The sequence below is a fragment of the Ruditapes philippinarum genome, unplaced genomic scaffold (genome assembly GCF_026571515.1).
Source record: "Ruditapes philippinarum isolate M1 unplaced genomic scaffold, ASM2657151v2 ctg688_1_1_1_1, whole genome shotgun sequence".
In the NCBI taxonomy this organism is placed as follows: Eukaryota; Metazoa; Mollusca; class Bivalvia; order Venerida; family Veneridae; genus Ruditapes; species Ruditapes philippinarum.
The window spans coordinates 173002-193581 of record NW_026864940.1 but is presented as its reverse complement, the minus strand read 5'-3'; the positions used below and the strand labels follow the sequence as shown (position 1 = coordinate 193581).

Genomic DNA, 20580 nt, shown 5'->3' with positions numbered 1-20580 from the left:
ACACTTTGCTGAAAAAAAAAATCAATTTTTTTTTAAAATCATATTTAAAATGTTCATGAAGATATCCTTAATAAGTCAATTGCAAAATTGAACGAATGCTTCTGATATCCTAGATAATCAACGCATAGCAATAATAATAATAATAATAATAATAATAATAATAATAATAATAATGTTAAAAACAAAAAAAAAAGAAAAAAAAAAAGAAAGGAATCTGAATTGCAAAATAGAGAAAAGTAGGAGTGGTAAATAGTTTAAGTTGAGGTATGACCCTCTAATGGGCACTATAACGAAGTTTATAATTTAAAATATGGATCAGTAAAATGCAAAATTTAAACAAAGTTTATCGTAAGGTTTACTAGTTACGGACATTTTTTTCTAACTAAAACTTGGCTACAAGATGGACACTTTTTCTGTAGTAAGGAAACTGTAAATAATCTAAAACTCATCATTATGGAAAATGTTTTCATATTGATCAATTTTAAGAAACAAAAATAGCATTCAACTAACATATGACACAACCAAAAGGATTGTTTTTACTCAAAATGTTTAAAATATGTATAAAAATGTAGCTCTACCCTAACCATTTAAAACAAGTTCCTAAACCTTACCAACGTTTTCCTAACTTTGGCCAAAGTAAATCGGTTGATCTTGTCAAATATAAATTACCTTTAATAGTTTTCATTTTATTAGACAGACTTTGAAATGCTAGGTATCACATTGTCATTTAACTTTAATAAGCATTATTTAGCCAATAAATACCTAAAATAATTTAATAATTTAAATTAAACACCTTTTTCTTTCGGAGATGGATCCGAGATATACACACTTAATGTGATTACAAATAAAATAGCCTAAACACTGACTCTACTTAATTTCTGTCAGTGAATGCAACCAATCAAAACTGTTCAGAATAATAATATTTAATTGATGAATCAATTTTTTGCAACGTATGATACTCGTATAAGATTTTAACTTAAGGTAAATGAAATCGCAGAGTTCAAAAGTACGTATTTATGACTTAAACATTATGAAATCAATTTCACAAATTCATTATTTAATCTTAACAAATTCACATCGTTACAATTCTAACTAAATCAAATAATGACTTTTATTTTATAAATTCATGATTTCAATCCCGTGGCTGCACATTATCAGGATTTTAATTCACAGTTTATACTATTGACAACAATAAATAAATATGAAGCTATTTGTCCATGTATAAATTGAATAAAACAAACCCGAAAGAGGAAGTAAAAATAATAATTTTACCTCTGTGTTTTCGCAACGAAACTTGTGTAATAAATTAGTTTTAAGGAGAATCTACGAGAACATAAGGTTATTTATCATTGGTAATATAAATCTAGTGAACTTATGTAGGCTGTAAATTTGTTTCTTCTTTATTGATATTTCGAAAGCTTAACGCAACACTGGCCAAATTATATAATTTTTAAATTACATTTTGAAATTCTTTAGCATAATTTTAAGATATACATTGATAAATGAATTATTAGAAATTATTGTTACTTTTTTGTTTGTTTTAATTGCCACTTGGTATTTTGCACCATCTAAAGAAGTTAATATTTTAAATATTTCATAAATGCAAAAGGGAGCTAACTAAAGTTAGCATTGTGTTGCATTTACCAATATAATCAAAAGTGAAAAAAAAACAGATGAATGCAACATAGAGCTAACTTGAGTTAGAACTATGTTGCATTAGTATCTTTATCTATTCAATGACGAAACTGTAATATCTTTAAAGTTAGCATGGTGTTGTTGTTTAATAACAGTAAAAATCAATACTTAGTACTTATAGTATATGTAGTTCAAAGTTTGATGTTGTAATGATGTCATTAAAATGTAATGACATCACCGTCCAATTTTTAAAATCATATAATATATTATGCGATTTTTTTATTTACATATATCATTCTAAATACTGTATTTTTTAAAAACTGTGCAAACAAGATGACCGCTTAGTGAGTATTCAAAGAAATTATTGCACTTATTATATAATAATTGTATGACTTACATTTATAGAGACCTCACAATATTTTAACAGGCAATTAAAAAGCAAACATAGTTTATGATGTTTGTAATTTTGATACACCTTTTTCAAAATTATCTTCAAATTTTGTAACTAAAGTTTTTTCTATAATTACAGGAATTCAGAAAGAAGTCCGGCAACAGAACACTTAAAATACGGAATAATTGCTTCATTTCAGTTTAAAATAAATATTTACAGTGAAATTAATGTAAATGAAAAAAACAAATTCATTTATAAGTATCAGATATATTATACTGCAACTATATCCTTTTTGAAGTTTCTGTACAGTTACTATTAGTTTCTTCTTTAAACATAAGAGACAAAAAGCTGATTTATAAAAAAGTATAACATATTAAGATCCTATTTATGCATGCAATAATGATGATGGTGAAAAGAATTCTTATAGAGATAGTTCAGGTAAAATGATATTGATACGTGTAATAAAATGGGTACAGGTGATAATGACGATGGTGAAATGAGTGCTAATATTGATATTCGAGGCGATAATGGTTTTGCTGAAATAAGTACCTTTATTGATAATTTCATAAAAATGAGTACAGACGATTTTTATGATAGGAAAATAAGTGCTCATGATAAAGGTCATGGTGAATGTTATGCTGATATTGATAGTTCGGATAAATTGGGTTATGACAAAATTGTACGTGGAAGTGCCATGATATGTTTACAGAAGATAAGCGTAATGAATTATTCCATGGCTATTCAAACGCTTGGAATCAGTTTCTTTTTTACGTATCGCGAAATTAATTAAAAAGTTTCATTGTTTTGTATATTTTTCAAGTGCTAATTTGTTATCTTTCTTTTTGCTGTAAGTAGTGTTTCTCATGTAGTAGTGTCATTAAGCGACATAGTGCCCATTACGCACATTACGCATTTGCGTATAAAAATAATGATTCAATCGCCTTAGATTTAGTTCTCCATTTCTGTTTACAAAATATTTCGTTGCGTCATACTGTTCAGCTTATGACGTAATTACTTTTACTGTGTACGAGTGTAAATGGTTGCGTCACTCTTGATCGTATGACGTTTTTAGTATTAATAAAATCTATGTGCAGTAGAAATGTATGTTTTTCTTAAACTCCAAGCATTTACAAACTTATTGCACAGAGATAAATGTTAAACTCCGCAGTAATGCATGTACATGGACAATAAGGAATCTCATGTCTTGAATTAGGCTCATAAAAACGTATCGTTGGTTCAACACTCAGAAACAAAAATATTAAGAAGTTTCTTAAAGATTTAAAGCAATCATTTCAGATCGTTTCCTTTGGAAAAGCTGTATTTTAAAACGACTTTAAATCTTTAAAGTCCTAGATCTAGAATTAGCAAAATTTAAAATTTGGTGTATGGTTAGTTTGTTGTCAAAATGAAAAGAAGCATCAACTAAATTCCAGGACAAGCGACCCTGATTAAGGTGCTTAAACAGGAACCGTTTTAAGTTGAGAATGAATCTGACTAGGCAGAAAAAACACAGATTTCAAGACCTGGCATGTGACCGTCCTGTTATCGGACAATCATACACAAATGTCGCGTCTCCTTCTCCCCCTTCTTCGTCTCCGTTCACCTCTCCTCTTTGTCTACCACTGCTTCTTCTTCTGGCCCCTCTAGAATCGTTACAAGCTGCATTGAAACTCAGTTTGACCAAGAGAAGCACCCCTATATAAGGTACAGCCTTTAACTTGATGTGTTCCGTGTTTTGCCTTTGATGCCGCTGGAAATGTGCTTTTGCTCGTCAATTTGACTGGAACAACGCAAAAACAAGTCGTTGATTGGCACATAAATTCAAAAGAACACATGAATGCCATCACAAGAGCAGACCGTTTTGTACGTATCTACAAGGAACAGCAGATTTAATGATCATTAGACCATTTATTATCTCTTGTATCTGGTAATTTCCCTACCTTCTTAGGATGGAATAGAAGTGTTCTCCGAGTATATTTTTTTTTGATTTAAATAATACTCGTACATTTGGAAATAATATATACACTTGGATAAGTAAAAAGATTTAAGAGAAAACTTAAAGTCGTTCTTACGAAACTGATTTGATTAGAAATACTAAAATCTTATCTGGTTGATTGCGGTTTTACAATTGAACGGGTATTCATGCATAAACCAATTTCATGATCTGCATCCACAGTCAAACTTCACATGGAAAATTTGTTGTGTGTATGTCTATATGCACGTGTAAAATAAGATAACTGCAAGGCGAACACTGCCTTTTTCTCCACAAATTTATCGAAGTTATAATGAAATAAGTAAAAACAGTAAAACTAGCTGCTATATGTTTATCAATTTTATGGAAAAAATTGACTTGAAAATGATTCATGCTTTACGTGCAAAAGGTGCTTCAAGACATGCCAGAGCCCACCATCTAACATCTAATTTTTCAAAATTTCTCAGGGGAGTCTAACCCCAACATATCCCGCCCTAGCTATACTTATGGTTTCATGTTAATATGTTTGATTTTACTCATCCTTTAAATCATGTTTAAAAGTTCCTTATGATTAAAATAAGTGTAGGTTCAATATTAAACTGATTGAACAGGTAAAATAATAAAAAAATAGTATGCACGCCACCGGAGAGTAAATAAGATTTTTTTCACGAGTTTCAATAAAATTATATTAGCTAAACAAAAACATTGAATTGTTTTTACTTATCAACCAAAATGAAAAAGATTATAGCCAAACTAATGTTTAACAGAAGTTTTAATACTGTAAGGATGAAATTGTGTGTATTTTATTCCATTTTTGCAAGAAGTATGTGAAATCAAATTAAAATATGTATCCACATACATGTATTTGCACCGACATGTCATATCGTTTTTACATTCTTGTGATAAATAGAAAAGTTGATTTTGAGGATTAAACTGAAGTTTGTAAAGGTAATTTATATTGAAACTTGCATTAAAAATTTCAAAATGCCGATTTTTGTGAACTTATTGAAATACGATTAACATTACTTATGTTGTTTATAAATATACACGTTTATTGCATTTTGTTATAAACAGGACATATATCTATTGTGCATTTGACCTAATAAAATCCATTTATTTTATGCAACAGAGAGCTGTGTCAAGATAGACCCGTTGTGCAGAAAGTTTATCATTAAAATTTAATGATTTATAATAGCTATGATCTTTTAAAATATTTGATTTATTCTATAATTTCAGTTTGTGATTTTTTCCATATGGAAGTTTAAATAGCCGTCTAGAAATTTTGTAAATTAAAATCAAATTTAGACCATTTTATGATATATACAAATGCTCGAAATATTAACTTGTCATGTAAGTACGAGTCGTTGTACCTCAATCCGACCATGCTAATTCAACCAAAATATCATCTTCTATCATAATGATTGTTAAGAATGAGGAACATCATTATTTTGGCATACTTTACAGGCTCTTTGGACTGGTTTGTCAATCCATATATGCGTGATCAACAAAATATAGTATATTGGAGATACATTTTAACAAAGGCAATTAGTACATAGAATAATTGAAAGTAGTTTTAAAAATCTGAGTTTCTTGCTAGCACCGCTGTAAGTGTTATTCATTACTTTTAATGTAGAACACAATGTGTACATTATAAACAGTTTGATACATATTTTCTTATTTCATTATTTTTTATGGTAAACGTATTGATGACGCAGACGTTTCCATTTAAATGCAGATGCTAATAAGAGGCAGCAGGCATGCAAAGAACAACAGACGAATTTTTGTAAATGTTAAGCTACATAATTAGCAAGTCATTGTAGTTTACGCCTTTGAATAGTCACATTTTCGTGTTTACCGTTTACCTGAAAGTATATAACTGCACATCAATATATTTAACACAATAACAATTAAAAAAGATGGTTTTAGAAAATTTAAAGTTTAACAAATAAGAAATTAACATGAACATTGTCAAACACAAATGCCCCCGGCTCAGATTATTGTCAGTAACAATTTTACAAAAAGTTTACCAATTTACCAAGTAAGGGACTAAAAAATTGCTAAAAACACCAATAAAAAAATAATAAAGAATCATACAAACATTTTGAGTAATAATTTTTGTAGGGTCCTTCCGTCAAAGCTATGCCTAGTCGTTATCTATATCATTCATGATGGATTTAAAAATAATTTGTTGCTTAAGTGTAGCACATTGGGACAAAATATTCAAAATATGGAATTGAAGCCAAAAGGTCAAGGTCAAACTGAAAAAAAACAAAAAAACATAAACATAAACTGATGTTCGCGTCCGATCAACTTAACTGTCATTGATTGGTGGACCTTCAAGAAAAATATTATAAAAAATACTATGCATAAATGTTTTGAACTAAAAAATGACGTAAACTGCGTTAGGACCTAAATCAAAGGTCAAGGTTACACTTAAAGATTGAATGTTATTGTATTAAATTTCATACAAACATTCAAATATTTTTGTCCTTTTAACAATTTTGCCATTCATGGATGCATTTTGAAATAATTTGATATAATGTGTAAGACATGATAATATAGGCGCATAAAAGACAGGTCTCCATACTGAAGGTTAAGGTCAAACTTGTATACCAAACATGATGATTGTGAATACATTGTATCAACGAAGATAGTCACGTGACCTGTAGGAGGTAAACATTCACAATGCCCAGCGTTTATGAACATTTAATCTTGCTACAAATTTCTCATCAGTCAACAAATATATGGTGTTTTACTGACAAATAATGTTATGTATTAACTCCTATAACAGAACAGACGATACAAAAAGGTTATTATTATTAAACCTAAAGTTTAGAAAAGAATGGTAGTACATCAGAGTAATTGCTTGTCAGCTGGAGCTAAAATAAAATAATTTTGTTACTTTATTAAAAGAGATTTTAGTGTAAAAATATAATTACTTCTGTCAATAACTTTCATAATAATAGATTTTAATGACTACAAAGTAGACAGGAAACTTGCAGCATTTGCAATGTCTACAGTGTTTGTCTGGGCAACATTATCTAAGGGGAAAACCATATAAAATTGTCATCATAAAAAGTGAAGAGTGCATACCAGGAATCAAATTAACTACAGAAGAACTCATCTTTTTTAGCAGAAAGATTTGTTTAGCATTAACCCAAGACTAAATCTGAAATTTTAACATTAAATTTTTTAGATTGGGCTTTCAAATAATATTTTTTCTTTCTTTTCATCTGTCTTTGAAATAATTGTACCGGTATATTATAATACATATCAAAAACAAAATTTTATCGAAAAAATGTTTTACTTACACTAATATTATTGAAAACTTGGATTAATTTATCAATTAATACTTGGCCTCTAGATTTGAAAAAAATCTATAATCAACCATTTCTAAAATATTTAAAACAGGGACCAATTTGATTTTTCTCTTATTATTTCTTGAAAAGATATTTTCATCAAAACTTTGACACATGAATTTAGAAAGCAATATTTGGAAGTTGTGTTGATCGTAAAGTGTACAGAACTTAAAGAGTAATGCCGGCTTCCCTTGTCAGAAAGTTCCAACCTTATTTTTGTTACAAGTACTTTTTCTCATAGATATTTGTCCTTTTCAGACAGAGTTGGCTCTCTCGTTAATAATTTTCTAAGGCCTCACCGATCAGGTATATGCTAATCTATATACATTCACACATTATTTGTAGGTCTGGCCATTTCATTCAAGATCAGTATGGTTTTAAATCATTTGTCAATTCATTTAATATAGTAAATAACCACAAAAGGATTTATCATTAAACCTACATATTTTTATGAAGTTGCAAACTCTACCTTGTCAATGTGATATTACATTGAATGTTGACAGATCTTTTGTGGAAGAAAATCACTTCAACATGTTTCATGTGTATTTGATTAGATTTACTTTGATTTTCTCTAAAATTGGTATTCAGTTCATTTTTTTCTTCATTCCATTCATGTCATAGTCGCTATTTTCCTATGAATTGTCCTTTACTTCAGACCTTAAATTTACAAGCAAATGCTTCATGTACCGTTGTAGAATTTTTAGTGTAAAAAGGTGAAGCCTTTATTATATAAACCCTCTTTTTTCTGTAACTTTTATTCTTTTAATCAACATTTTTGTGCTATGAACTCTCGATATCTAAAAACATTACAGTAGTTTAAATTGCATTTATTACTTATTAATTAACACAATGAAAATTATAAGTACAATAGTTACACCTGGAAAGAGACTTGTAATAATGTTATCTAATATTTGAGCTTATCAGTAACAAATGTGGTCAAGATGTGTGCTTTCCTTCATTCTCCATTGTAAATTCTAGTAATTACAACAGCAGCCGTGTGTTTGTTTTCCTCCTAGAGTCCCGTGACGGGCTGGTCGATACAGTGGAATTACTTTCATTTCAAATATAACTTATCAACTTGGCTCAAGAGCTGATATTTCAAGTTCATAGTCCGTGTCTTTTAGTGACAGACTTGGCTGAAAACAATTTATGATGAGTTTGTTCTCAAATATCAAGATCATGCTGATACTTCTTTATAAAAGTACTTTAATGGTTTATCCAGTGATAAATTCTGTCATATTTATATAAATTCATGGTTGTCATGCTGAGGTAGATTCGGAGGTTAAGAACGTTGGCTGCGCCTTGTTGAACTTCGTTTTCGACATTTTTTATTGACCTTAATGGTAAAAGCATGAACAATAACTTTCTTAGCACAACTACCTTCATGACAATGTTTTTAAAGATCAAACTTGTTCTGACCTTAAACAATTGCCTTTAATTTTGAAATTATTGAATGTATTGTCTTATATTTGTGCACAGCAATCTTTGCAGTAAGCCACTGAAGAAGATAAATTGAAATTGAATTTGACTCATGAAGTCATGACTCATTGACTTATGCTTCTTTTGGCCATAGCAATGTAAATAATTTATTGATTTGTCTATATATTAGAAAAGAGCACTCTTATGACAAATACATATGTTGAAAAATTCAAATATCACATTGACCTTTATTTGACTCAATTTCAAATAAAAAAATAGTTGAAATTGTCACCTTTTTTCATTAATTTACAGATGTTTTAATTGCACATAACACATATTTAGAAATACGACCTGCTTCATTATTGTGATATGACCTTGACCATTAACTGACCTAGACCGTCATGGTCAAAACTTGATTTTTTCGAAAATTGTGTATCTTTACTTAAAACTTACATATCTTTTCAATTTTTGATAAAAGAACACATATTATAAAAAAGTGTTGTTTTTTTTTGTTAGAAAGGATGAAACATTTGTAAGACATGGGAATCAAATACACTATTATCCCCCTCCAAAAGCTTTCCTCCTTTATAGCTGAAGAACCTTTATATGTTTATACAATTGCTGTTTTCAAAGCACCACCAACAAGTTGTAGTTATGCTCCAGAAACCAAAATTTTCTGTGTAAAGATCAATATTATCATGACCTTTGACCTTATGACCCTTAAATCATTAGGGGTCATGTACTGGACATGGCTGTTCATCCTATAAAATTTTACAGCTGTAGGTTGATTTATACTAAAGTTATTGAGCGAAAACTGTTTTCAGTTTTAAGGTAAAAGTGAACCTGACCTTTGACCTTGCGACCCCAAAATCAAAAGGGATCTTCAACCCTATATGAACAATCATCCTATGAAGTTTGATTACTGTGGGCCAAATGAAGCTTAAGTTATGCTCCGGAAACAAAATTGCTAACGGGCGGACGGACATGCCAACATTTGGGGTTTAAGTGCTTTTTCTTTGTTCTTTATGTGGCACTTTTCATAATAAACCAGTACAATTTACCACATAAACCAGTTGGTTTATGGGATTTCCTCTGTTTTTATTAAATAAAATTATGGACGGAATGAAGCTCATAGACCATTGGATGTTCGCCCGGTTGGACAGACGGACGGACGGACAGTCGCCAGGGGTTATAACATAATATGCCCGGAATTCTTTTGGGCATATAAAACTGTAAAGCGTTGGGTCTTGTTATCTGTACTAGTCCTATAACACTTATTAAAAGCGCCATGAAAGACGCTGGAAAATTAAACAACAATTTTATGTCCAAATATTGAAAATCCTAAGGAAAAAATATTTTATTTCAATAGGAATTTTATTGAATAATTTGAAATTAAAAATTCTAACCGTGAGATATGCTTGACCGATGTAATGTTATAAAACATACCAGCAAAAGGGACATTATTCTTGATTTATATCTAAATAAAACAAAATATAATTCTAGGGTTGTATTTTCATATTTTTTTTAATGGTAATACAATTTCCAATTTAACATCTAGATGACACAAAATAGTATTTCAACATTCAATCTCCATAAATTAAAAAAAAATATGAGCCGTGTCATGACAAAACCAAGATAATGGGATTGCGACCAGCATGGATCCAGACCAGCCTGCGCATCTGCGCATCTGCGCAGTCTGATCAGGATCCATACTTTTTCGCTATCAGTTTCTCTACTTGTTATAGGATTTGTAAGCGAACAGCATGGATCCTGATCAGACTGCGCGGATGATATGTTGGTTTTGTCATGACGCGACTCATATTTTGGTTAATATATGTGTTATACGGTAATGTTTTTCAACAACAATATCTAAGTTTCATTGTTGTATTCTCATTTTGACACTTTTGTTTATTTATCATTTCAGAATGTTTCATTCACATGAATATAGAAATACATTGTCACTGCATTTATCTGAGGTATTAGAGGAAATTGGTGTCAATGAAGATATTATAATGGAAAGAAGGAGACTAAATATGCTGATGGAGAATATTCAAACCGTGGGATATAGGTCAATGGGTTTTAACTTGTCTGTATATCATCTTGGGAGTCAGTCTGAAGGTACAACTACTTTGGGACTTTGTTCAGATGCTGACATACTGCACGTGTTTTATGGTCATAATGTAATACAGGACTTGTCAGAGTGGAAAAAGAATAAAATTAATCTTCTCATGATACAGGAAAAGGAGAATGTGACACCTGGATATTGTTATCTACAACTTCTTCGACGTGATAAGCCACTATTTGAGACAGTCATTCCTATCGACCCCATTGTTAAAGAACATTTTATCAAAGACAGTAGTGGGAGAATATTATTGAAAAATACATTCTTGTGTGATTTATATGATAATTCTGAGAGACACGGGCCATCTAATGCTGTCCGCGGGGAAAAAGGATACAGTGATATTGACATAGTTTATGCAATGCATTGTAATTCATTGCCACAATCAGCTTCAAATTTCCTAGACAGACATGGCATAGGAACATGGCCAACGTCTGAAATGATTAGATTTATTTCTAATAATGGTTGCTGTCTTGTTGGTGCTAGCAGTAAGATTAGTACTTACCCGGAACTAGAATGGAGAATATCGACCTCATTAGGAGAAAGATACTTAATGTTTAATCTAAATATAACACAATTACACTGTTATGTTTTGATGAAAATTATTTTGAAACAATTTCTCACACCTCAAAGTCCTTTGTCTAGTTATATGTGTAAAACTGTACTGTTACACTGTATACAAAACACCGGCCGAAACTTTTGGAAAAAGAACAATCTTTTCACCTGTTTAACATATTGCTTGCTTGAACTGCAAAGCTATATTAAAAATGAAAATTGCCCGCATTTTATAATTCCAGAAAATAACCTTATGGCCGGACAATTCACTGCAGAAGAAGTTAAGCTTGACATTTTACGGAGGATAAGTTACATAATACAGAGTGATGGTGTTTTTTTGTTTAGAATTTATTTGGATAATTTTTGGTTTCGACTATATGAAAAAGGTCAAATAAATTGTCACACACTTAATCCTAATCCATATCGTGATTGCCTAAATGGAGTTTTTATTGAGTTAGATAGTGATATAGCACGACATATAATCGATACTAAATCAAAATCAAATGATATCACATGTTATGTTACTCATACTCCTCGTCAATAATAATGACGTAATTTTGTATAGGTTAAATTGTGATATAGCAAGACGTATAAGCGATATGATATTATTCTGTTATGGATGCTTGTCACATAAAAGAAATCATATACAAGACGAACTCAAACAATATATATATTAAGGCTAGTACACTATAGCTTACATGGAAACATATTAGAAAAGCTTGCAAGCCGTTGTCTTGTACCGTTCCTTTCTCCAGCTTTGGATCGATAATGGCATCATCAAATATTAAACAGAATATTGCAGTTCAATATCAAGCACTAAAGTGGCTCTCATTGGGTTTAAAATCGGATGTGACATCCGGCGGACTTAAACTAGCGTCAGTGTTGTATTGTGCAGGTGAATATGGATAAGGCGGAGTTAACTTTGAAACAAATTGAAAATCGATACAACTGTGATGTTGTTCAATCTGTATGTGCTTGCTCGATTTATCCATTCCAAAATCGTTATGCAAAATTATCGGGAAATTTTTGCAAAGAGAATGAATATTGCATCAGTCGAGCAACATCGTTTTGTGTAAGATTCCTGCAAATTAGAAAACAACTGTGTTCCTTTAGAGCTACAGTATGAATGGATGAGATGTACTCAAAATGAGATGCAGCACAGAAGTCAAATGGACAGACGGTGGATGGACTTTGCAGTGGTTGATTCTCTTCCTTTTCTCTTCTTTTTTACAGTACAAGACATATCATGGACATCTTCAAAGACACCAGGATCAACAACAAGCACTTGATAACCTTATAAAGACTACTATGCATGATACAAACCTTGGTCACAAGGAGACAGCTCTAAACCTTCTCGCTCAATGTCTTGAACAGGAAAACAGACCAATTAAAGCGTTATGGATGTATGTCCGTTCTCTTACACAAAGAAGGAGGAAACAACGCCGCAAAGCTTCATCTTATACGATTTAGTCGCACGTTTAATGTTCTACCTAAGTGTCGTAAGATTGTTTATCGTGTTTTTCTTGATTTTGCTATTTGCTTCTTTTTGAATGCCTCCGCAATGAATACCTGTGGCATATACTTTAAAAAAAGGACATTTTCAGTTTCCGTTCATCATCACTCCAACAGTTGTTTACATTTCACTCAAACTAAATATATGCATATGTCGTAAAAATGCGTAGGTCCCGTTCGAATTTGGGTATAGTTTTGCCCCTTTAACTTCATAAATTTTTTTTCCGTATTTGATCTGTCCAACAGTAAGTTCACATTGAATTTAAATTAAATATATGGATATTGCTATGAACTTGTTAAATTGTGTATTGTGTCTTACAAAGTCACGGGACGCTTTATTTTTATGGAATTGTTTGCCGTCTCGTCAAGCGTCTCATGATCCCGACGGTATAGAAGTTTGTCCATCGTCCATTATTAAAAGTTCAAACTTCAATATCACAAATTATAAGCCACCAACCGATAACATCTTACACATAGCTGTTGAGCAAAATTTGTTTTTACAGTAACAAGTGTCTTTTCTATGAAATAAAAAACTGAAAAGTTTCATAAATGCTCAATACCGTAGACCGTTTTTCGAAAAATGAAAATGTTCGGGGTAGAATTTTACTTCGACACCGTCACATAGAAAATCACGAAATTTTATCAACATGCCATAAAATATTACTCTTTTCCAACTCTAATAATATAAGATAGTACTCACCATATGTTATAAATTATTTTTTTGTTGACTAAACGTCATTAAGGGAAAATATTGCGATTTTCCAAAGCGGTTTTTTAACCAACATGGCGGCCAATCTTCCGAACGCTGAAGCGAAGTCACGTGACCAATTGAGACCCCTTTATTCCGTCAACCGGTCGGTCTCCGGACCATTCTATTTGAAAGACCCTGAATAACATCACTTGAAATAGTTTACAAAATTTTGATAATAATCCTTTTTTGTTTAATTAAGTTGAATTTTTAAATTGAAAAAAAAAAAAAAAAAAAATAACCCCAAAAAACACCGAAAATAATTGTTGTTGGGCTCTGATAATTGCGCCAATTACCGACGGTATAGAAGTTTGTCCATCGTCCATTATTAAAAGTTTGCATTATTAAATTTTTTTTCCTTTTCACTTTTTTTTTAATATTCTTTTTATTTATTTATTTATTTATTCCCCTCCGATCATTATTTATTCGATCCATGTGCTTAATTAACAGCTTGAACAATTCATCTTTCATACAATCATAAGCATGAAATTTAAGGACGTTATAACATGCAACTTTGACACTTAATTTTATTAAGATAGATTATACAACGCTTACTCGTATTTCATTTTTGTGTGTGCAAAATTGCAGAGTATCTTTATTAAAGTGAACTTACTAGGACAAATGCGGAGATTTGATTAAACTCGTTGTTTTAAAGCACAAAATAACATATGCATTTTCGACTTCCATATAATTTTGAAAAGTGCCGTACGGCTAGCCAATACAGTGTGTCCAGGCTAGTCGTACGTGACTCACGTACGGCTAGAACTTTTGGCTAGCCGTACGGGCCCGTACGGCTAGCCACTTCCATAGAACAATCTGGTTAAAGCCAGATTAACTAATATTGTATGTTAATATTTCATGAATAAACTATCATGAACCAATAATAAAATCATAGATTGAACTGGAACATGTCTTATTTATCTCTCAGTAGGTAGAACCAAATCTAATTCTAAAGCGTTATGGATGTATGTCCGTTCTCTTACACAAAGAAGGAGGAACAACGCCGCAAAGCTTCATCTTATACGATTTAGTCGCATGTTTAATGTTCTACCTAAGTGTCGTAAGATTGTTTATCGTGTTTTTCTTGTTTTGCTATTTGCTTCTTTTTTAAATGCCCCCGCAATGAAATACCTGTGGCATATACTTTAAAAAAGGACGTTTTCAGTTTCCGTTCATCATCACTCCAACAGTTGTTTACATTTCACTCAAACTAAATATATGCATATGTCGTAAAAATGCGTAGGTCCCGTTCGAATTTGGGTATAGTTTTGCCCCTTTAACTTCATAAAATTTTTTTCCGTATTTGATCTGTCCAACAGTAAGTTCACATTGAATTTAAATTAAATATATGGATATTGCTATGAACTTGTTAAATTGTGTATTGTGTCTTACAAAGTCACGGGACGCTTTATTTTTATGGAATTGTTTGCCGTCTCGTCAAGCGTCTCATGATCCCGATCTAGTCCAAGCTTTATCGATGTTTTCACGAATAATACTGATTGACAACCTGTATTTTTGTTTTCTGTCGATCATACTAATTTTTAGCTCCATTTTGAGACCGATTTTAGCTTTTAACTCTCTGTATTTATTGAGGTATACGAGTTCCAAGTAGTCTTCACCGTTCACCACGATGTACTTCGGGTAGCGAGTGACGTCACAAGTACTGGGTCGCGCGCTCCTATTCTATTTAAGCTTCTGGGTTAACCTTTCATACTCAGTTGGGCATTAAGATCTTTACCAACCAGTCGTAAGAAAGGTACTCCTATCAGGAGGTTTGTACCCAAATATAATTATAAACATTTAACCTGTCACTGATCTGGGATCTTTATACAATTTTATATAACTCTTAAGTTGGTATTATAACCTTAACTTGAACCCATTTTTAGAACTTTACCCAATCTGGTATTTGACCCAATCTGGAACTTGACCGGAATTCTGACTTGACCCAATCTGGTAAATCTAAAATTAACTATATACTTGGAACTCGGATATTATATTATAGTACTAGATCTACATATATGTTTCTCTAATACGCTTAGTTGTTTACTATAGAACAAGGAAGTGGCTAGCCGTACGGGCCCGTACTGCTAGCCAAAAGTTCTAGCCGTACGTGAGTCACGTACGACTAGCCAGGACACACTGTACTGGCTAGCAGTACGGCGCTTTTCAAAAATATATGGAAGGCGAAATTAAGTGCATATGTTGATAATGACTTTAAGCGAGGATTTTAGTCAAGAATGGTTGCTTTTTAGAGATTAATCGACGTGTTGGCTACAGTAAAGAATTTACTTTGTCATCTCAAGACGTCGAGAAAAAATAGCGTTTGGTTGCAGTTAAATAACACAGGGTCTTTCAAATAGAGACCCATTTATTCCGTCAACCGGTCGGTCTCCGGACCATTCTATTTGAAAGACCCTGAAAAACATCACTTGAAATAGTTTACAAAATTTTGATAATAATCCTTTTTTGTTTAATTAAGTTTAATTTTTAAATTGAAAAAAAAAAAAAACAACCCAAAAAACACCGAAAATAATTGTTGTTGGGCTCTGATAATTGCGCCAATTACCGACGGTATAGAAGTTTGTCCATCGTCCATTATTAAAAGTTCAAACTTCAATATCACAAATTATAAGCCACCAAACCGATAAAATCTTTACACATAGCTGTTGAGCAAACTTTGTTTTTACAGTAACAAGTGTCTTTTCTATGAAATAAAAACTGAAAAGTTTCATAAATGCTCAATACCGTAGACCGTTTTTCGAAAAATGAATTTATTTGGATAATTTTTTGGTTTCGACTATATGAAAATGTCAAATAAATTGTCACACAACTTAATCCTAATCCATATCGTGATTGCCTAAATGGAGTTTTTATTGAGTTAGATAGTGATATAGCACGACATATAATCGATACTAAATCAAAATCAAATGATATCACATGTTATGTTACTCATACTCCTCGTCAATATAATGACGTAATTTTGTATAGGTTAAATTGTGATATAGCAAGACGTATAAGCGATATGATATTATTCTGTTATGGATGCTTGTCACATAAAAGAAATCATATACAAGACGAACTCAAACAATATATATTAAGGCTAGTACACTATAGCTTACATGGAAACATATTAGAAAAGCTTGCAAGCCGTTGTCTTGTACCGTTCCTTTTCTCCAGCTTTGGATCGATAATGGCATCATCAAATATTAAACAGAATATTGCAGTTCAATATCAAGCACTAAAGTGGCTCTCATTGGGTTTAAAATCGGATGTGACATCTGGCGGACTTAAACTAGCGTCAGTGTTGTATTGTGCAGGTGATATGGATAAGGCGGAGTTAACTTTGAAACAAATTGAAAATCGATACAACTGTGATGTTGTTCAATCTGTATGTGCTTGCTCGATTTATCCATTCCAAAATCGTTATGCAAAATTATCGGGAAATTTTTGCAAAGAGAATGAATATTGCATCAGTCGAGCAACATCGTTTTGTGTAAGATTCCTGCAATTAGAAAACAACTGTGTTCCTTTAGAGCTACAGTATGAATGGATGAGATGTACTCAAAATGAGATGCAGCACAGAAGTCAAATGGACAGACGGTGGATGGACTTTGCAGTGGTTGATTCTCTTCCTTTTCTCTTCTTTTTACAGTACAAGACATATGGACATCTTCAAAGACACCAGGATCAACAACAAGCACTTGATAACCTTATAAAGACTACTATGCATGATACAAACCTTGGTCACAAGGAGACAGCTCTAAACCTTCTCGCTCAATGTCTTGAACAGGAAAACAGACCAATTAAAGCGTTATGGATGTATGTCCGTTCTCTTACACAAAGAAGGAGGAACAACGCCGCAAAGCTTCATCTTATACGATTTAGTCGCACGTTTAATGTTCTACCTAAGTGTCGTAAGATTGTTTATCGTGTTTTTCTTGTTTTGCTATTTGCTTCTTTTTTGAATGCCTCCGCAATGAAATACCTGTGGCATATACTTTAAAAAAGGACATTTTCAGTTTCCGTTCATCATCACTCCAACAGTTGTTTACATTTCACTCAAACTAAATATATGCATATGTCGTAAAAATGCGTAGGTCCCGTTCGAATTTGGGTATAGTTTTGCCCCTTTAACTTCATAAAATTTTTTCCGTATTTGATCTGTCCAACAGTAAGTTCACATTGAATTTAAATTAAATATATGGATATTGCTATGAACTTGTTAAATTGTGTATTGTGTCTTACAAAGTCAGGGACGCTTTATTTTTATGGAATTGTTTGCCGTCTCGTCAAGCGTCTCATGATCCCGACGGTATAGAAGTTTGTCCATCGTCCATTATTAAAAGTTCAAACTTCAATATCACAAATTATAAGCCACCAACCGATAACATCTTTACACATAGCTGTTGAGCAAAATTTGTTTTTACAGTAACAAGTGTCTTTTCTATGAAATAAAAACTGAAAAGTTTCATAAATGCTCAATACCGTAGACCGTTTTTCGAAAAATGAAAATGTTCGGGGTAGAATTTTACTTCGACACCGTCACATAGAAAATCACGAAATTTTATCAACATGCCATAAAATATTACTCTTTTCCAACTCTAATAATATAAGATAGTACTCACCATATGTTATAAATTATTTTTTTGTTGACTAAACGTCATTAAGGGAAAATATTGCGATTTTCCAAAGCGGTTTTTTAACCAACATGGCGGCCAATCTTCCGAACGCTGAAGCGAAGTCACGTGACCAATTGAGACCCCTTTATTCCGTCAACCGGTCGGTCTCCGGACCATTCTATTTGAAAGACCCTGAATAACATCACTTGAAATAGTTTACAAAATTTTAATAATAATCCTTTTTTTTTTTAATTTAGTTTAATTTTTAAATTGAAAAAAAAAAAAATAACCCCAAAAAACACCGAAAATAATTGTTGTTGGGCTCTGATAATTGCGCCAATTACCGACGGTATAGAAGTTTGTCCATCGTCCATTATTAAAAGTTTGCATTATTAAATTTTTTTTCCTTTTCACTTTTTTTTTAATATTCTTTTTATTTATTTATTTATTTATTCCCCTCCGATCATTATTTATTCGATCCATGTGCTTAATTAACAGCTTGAACAATTCATCTTTCATACAATCATAAGCATGAAATTTAAGGACGTTATAACATGCAACTTTGACACTTAATTTTATTAAGATAGATTATACAACGCTTACTCGTATTCATTTTTGTGTGTGCAAAATTGCAGAGTATCTTTATTAAAGTGAACTTACTAGGACAAATGCGGAGATTTGATTAAACTCGTTGTTTAAAGCACAAAATAACATATGCATTTTCGACTTCCATATAATTTTGAAAAGTGCCGTACGGCTAGCCAATACAGTGTGTCCAGGCTAGTCGTACGTGACTCACGTACGGCTAGAACTTTTGGCTAGCCGTACGGGCCCGTACGGCTAGCCACTTCCATAGAACAATCTGGTTAAAGCCAGATTAACTAATATTGTATGTTAATATTTCATGAATAAACTATCATGAACCAATAATAAAATCATAGATTGAACTGGAACATGTCTTATTTATCTCTCAGTAGGTAGAACCAAATCTAATTCTAAAGCGTTATGGATGTATGTCCGTTCTCTTACACAAAGAAGGAGGAACAACGCCGCAAAGCTTCATCTTATACGATTCAGTCGCATGTTTAATGTTCTACCTAAGTGTCGTAAGATTGTTTATCGTGTTTTTCTTGTTTTGCTATTTGCTTCTTTTTTAAATGCCCCCGCAATGAAATACCTGTGGCATATACTTTAAAAAAGGACGTTTTCAGTTTCCGTTCATCATCACTCCAACAGTTGTTTACATTTCACTCAAACTAAATATATGCATATGTCGTAAAAATGCGTAGGTCCCGTTCGAATTTGGGTATAGTTTTGCCCCTTTAACTTCATAAAATTTTTTTCCGTATTTGATCTGTCCAACAGTAAGTTCACATTGAATTTAAATTAAATATATGGATATTGCTATGAACATGTCATTGTCAAATTGTGTATTGTGTCTTACAAAGTCACGGGACGCTTTATTTTTATGGAATTGTTTGCCGTCTAGTCAAGCGTCTCATGATCCCGATTTAGTCCAAGCTTTATCGATGTTTTCACGAATAATACTGATTGACAACCTGTATTTTTGTTTTCTGTCGATCATACTAATTTTTAGCTCCATTTTGAGACCGATTTTAGCTTTTAACTCTCTGTATTTATTGAGATATACGAGTTCCAAGTAGTCTTCACCGTTCACCACGATGTACTTCGGGTAGCGAGTGACGTCACAAGTACTGGGTCGCGCGCTCCTATTCTATTTAAGCTACTGGGTTAACCTATCATACACAGTTGGGCATTAAGATCTTTACCAACCAGTCGTAAGAAAGGTACTCCTATCAGGAGGTTTGTACCCAAATATAATTATAAACATTTAACCTGTCACTGATCTGGGATCTTTATACAATTTTATATAACTCTTAAGTTGGTATTATAACCTTAACTTGAACCCATTTTTAGAACTTTACCCAATCTGGTATTTGACCCAATCTGGAACTTGACCGGAATTCTGACTTGACCCAATCTGGTAAATCTAAAATTAACTATATACTTGGAACTCGGATATTATATTATAGTACTAGATCTACATATATGTTTCTCTAATACGCTTAGTTGTTTACTATAGAACAAGGAAGTGGCTAGCCGTACGGGCCCGTACTGCTAGCCAAAAGTTCTAGCCGTACGTGAGTCACGTACGACTAGCCAGGACACACTGTACTGGCTAGCAGTACGGCGCTTTTCAAAAATATATGGAAGGCGAAATTAAGTGCAT

The 20580-nt window shown here is 32.1% G+C and overlaps 2 protein-coding genes across 2 annotated transcripts in view; both read left to right on the top strand.

The window, feature by feature from the left end:
- Positions 1-20580, top strand: part of LOC132727348 (uncharacterized) — an 85206-nt gene that overhangs the window by 27056 nt on the left and 37570 nt on the right. The window lies entirely within an intron of this gene.
- Positions 2493-12920, top strand: LOC132727350 (uncharacterized). Its single transcript, XM_060712786.1, has 4 exons — positions 2493-2744; positions 8837-8847; positions 10701-11781; positions 12684-12920. The coding sequence occupies exons 1-4, from the start codon at positions 2493-2495 to the stop codon at positions 12918-12920; spliced, it is 1581 nt and encodes a 526-aa protein (XP_060568769.1).

Excerpts from the sequence above, each read along its gene's own strand:
- LOC132727350 (XM_060712786.1), top strand. The coding sequence starts at position 2,493 with ATGGGTACAGGTGATAATGACGATGGTGAAATGAGTGCTAATATTGAT. Across the intron at positions 11,782-12,683 it reads ACATAATACAGAGTGATGGT|TACAAGACATATCATGGACA; the intron begins GTTTTTTTGTTT and ends TCTTTTTTACAG.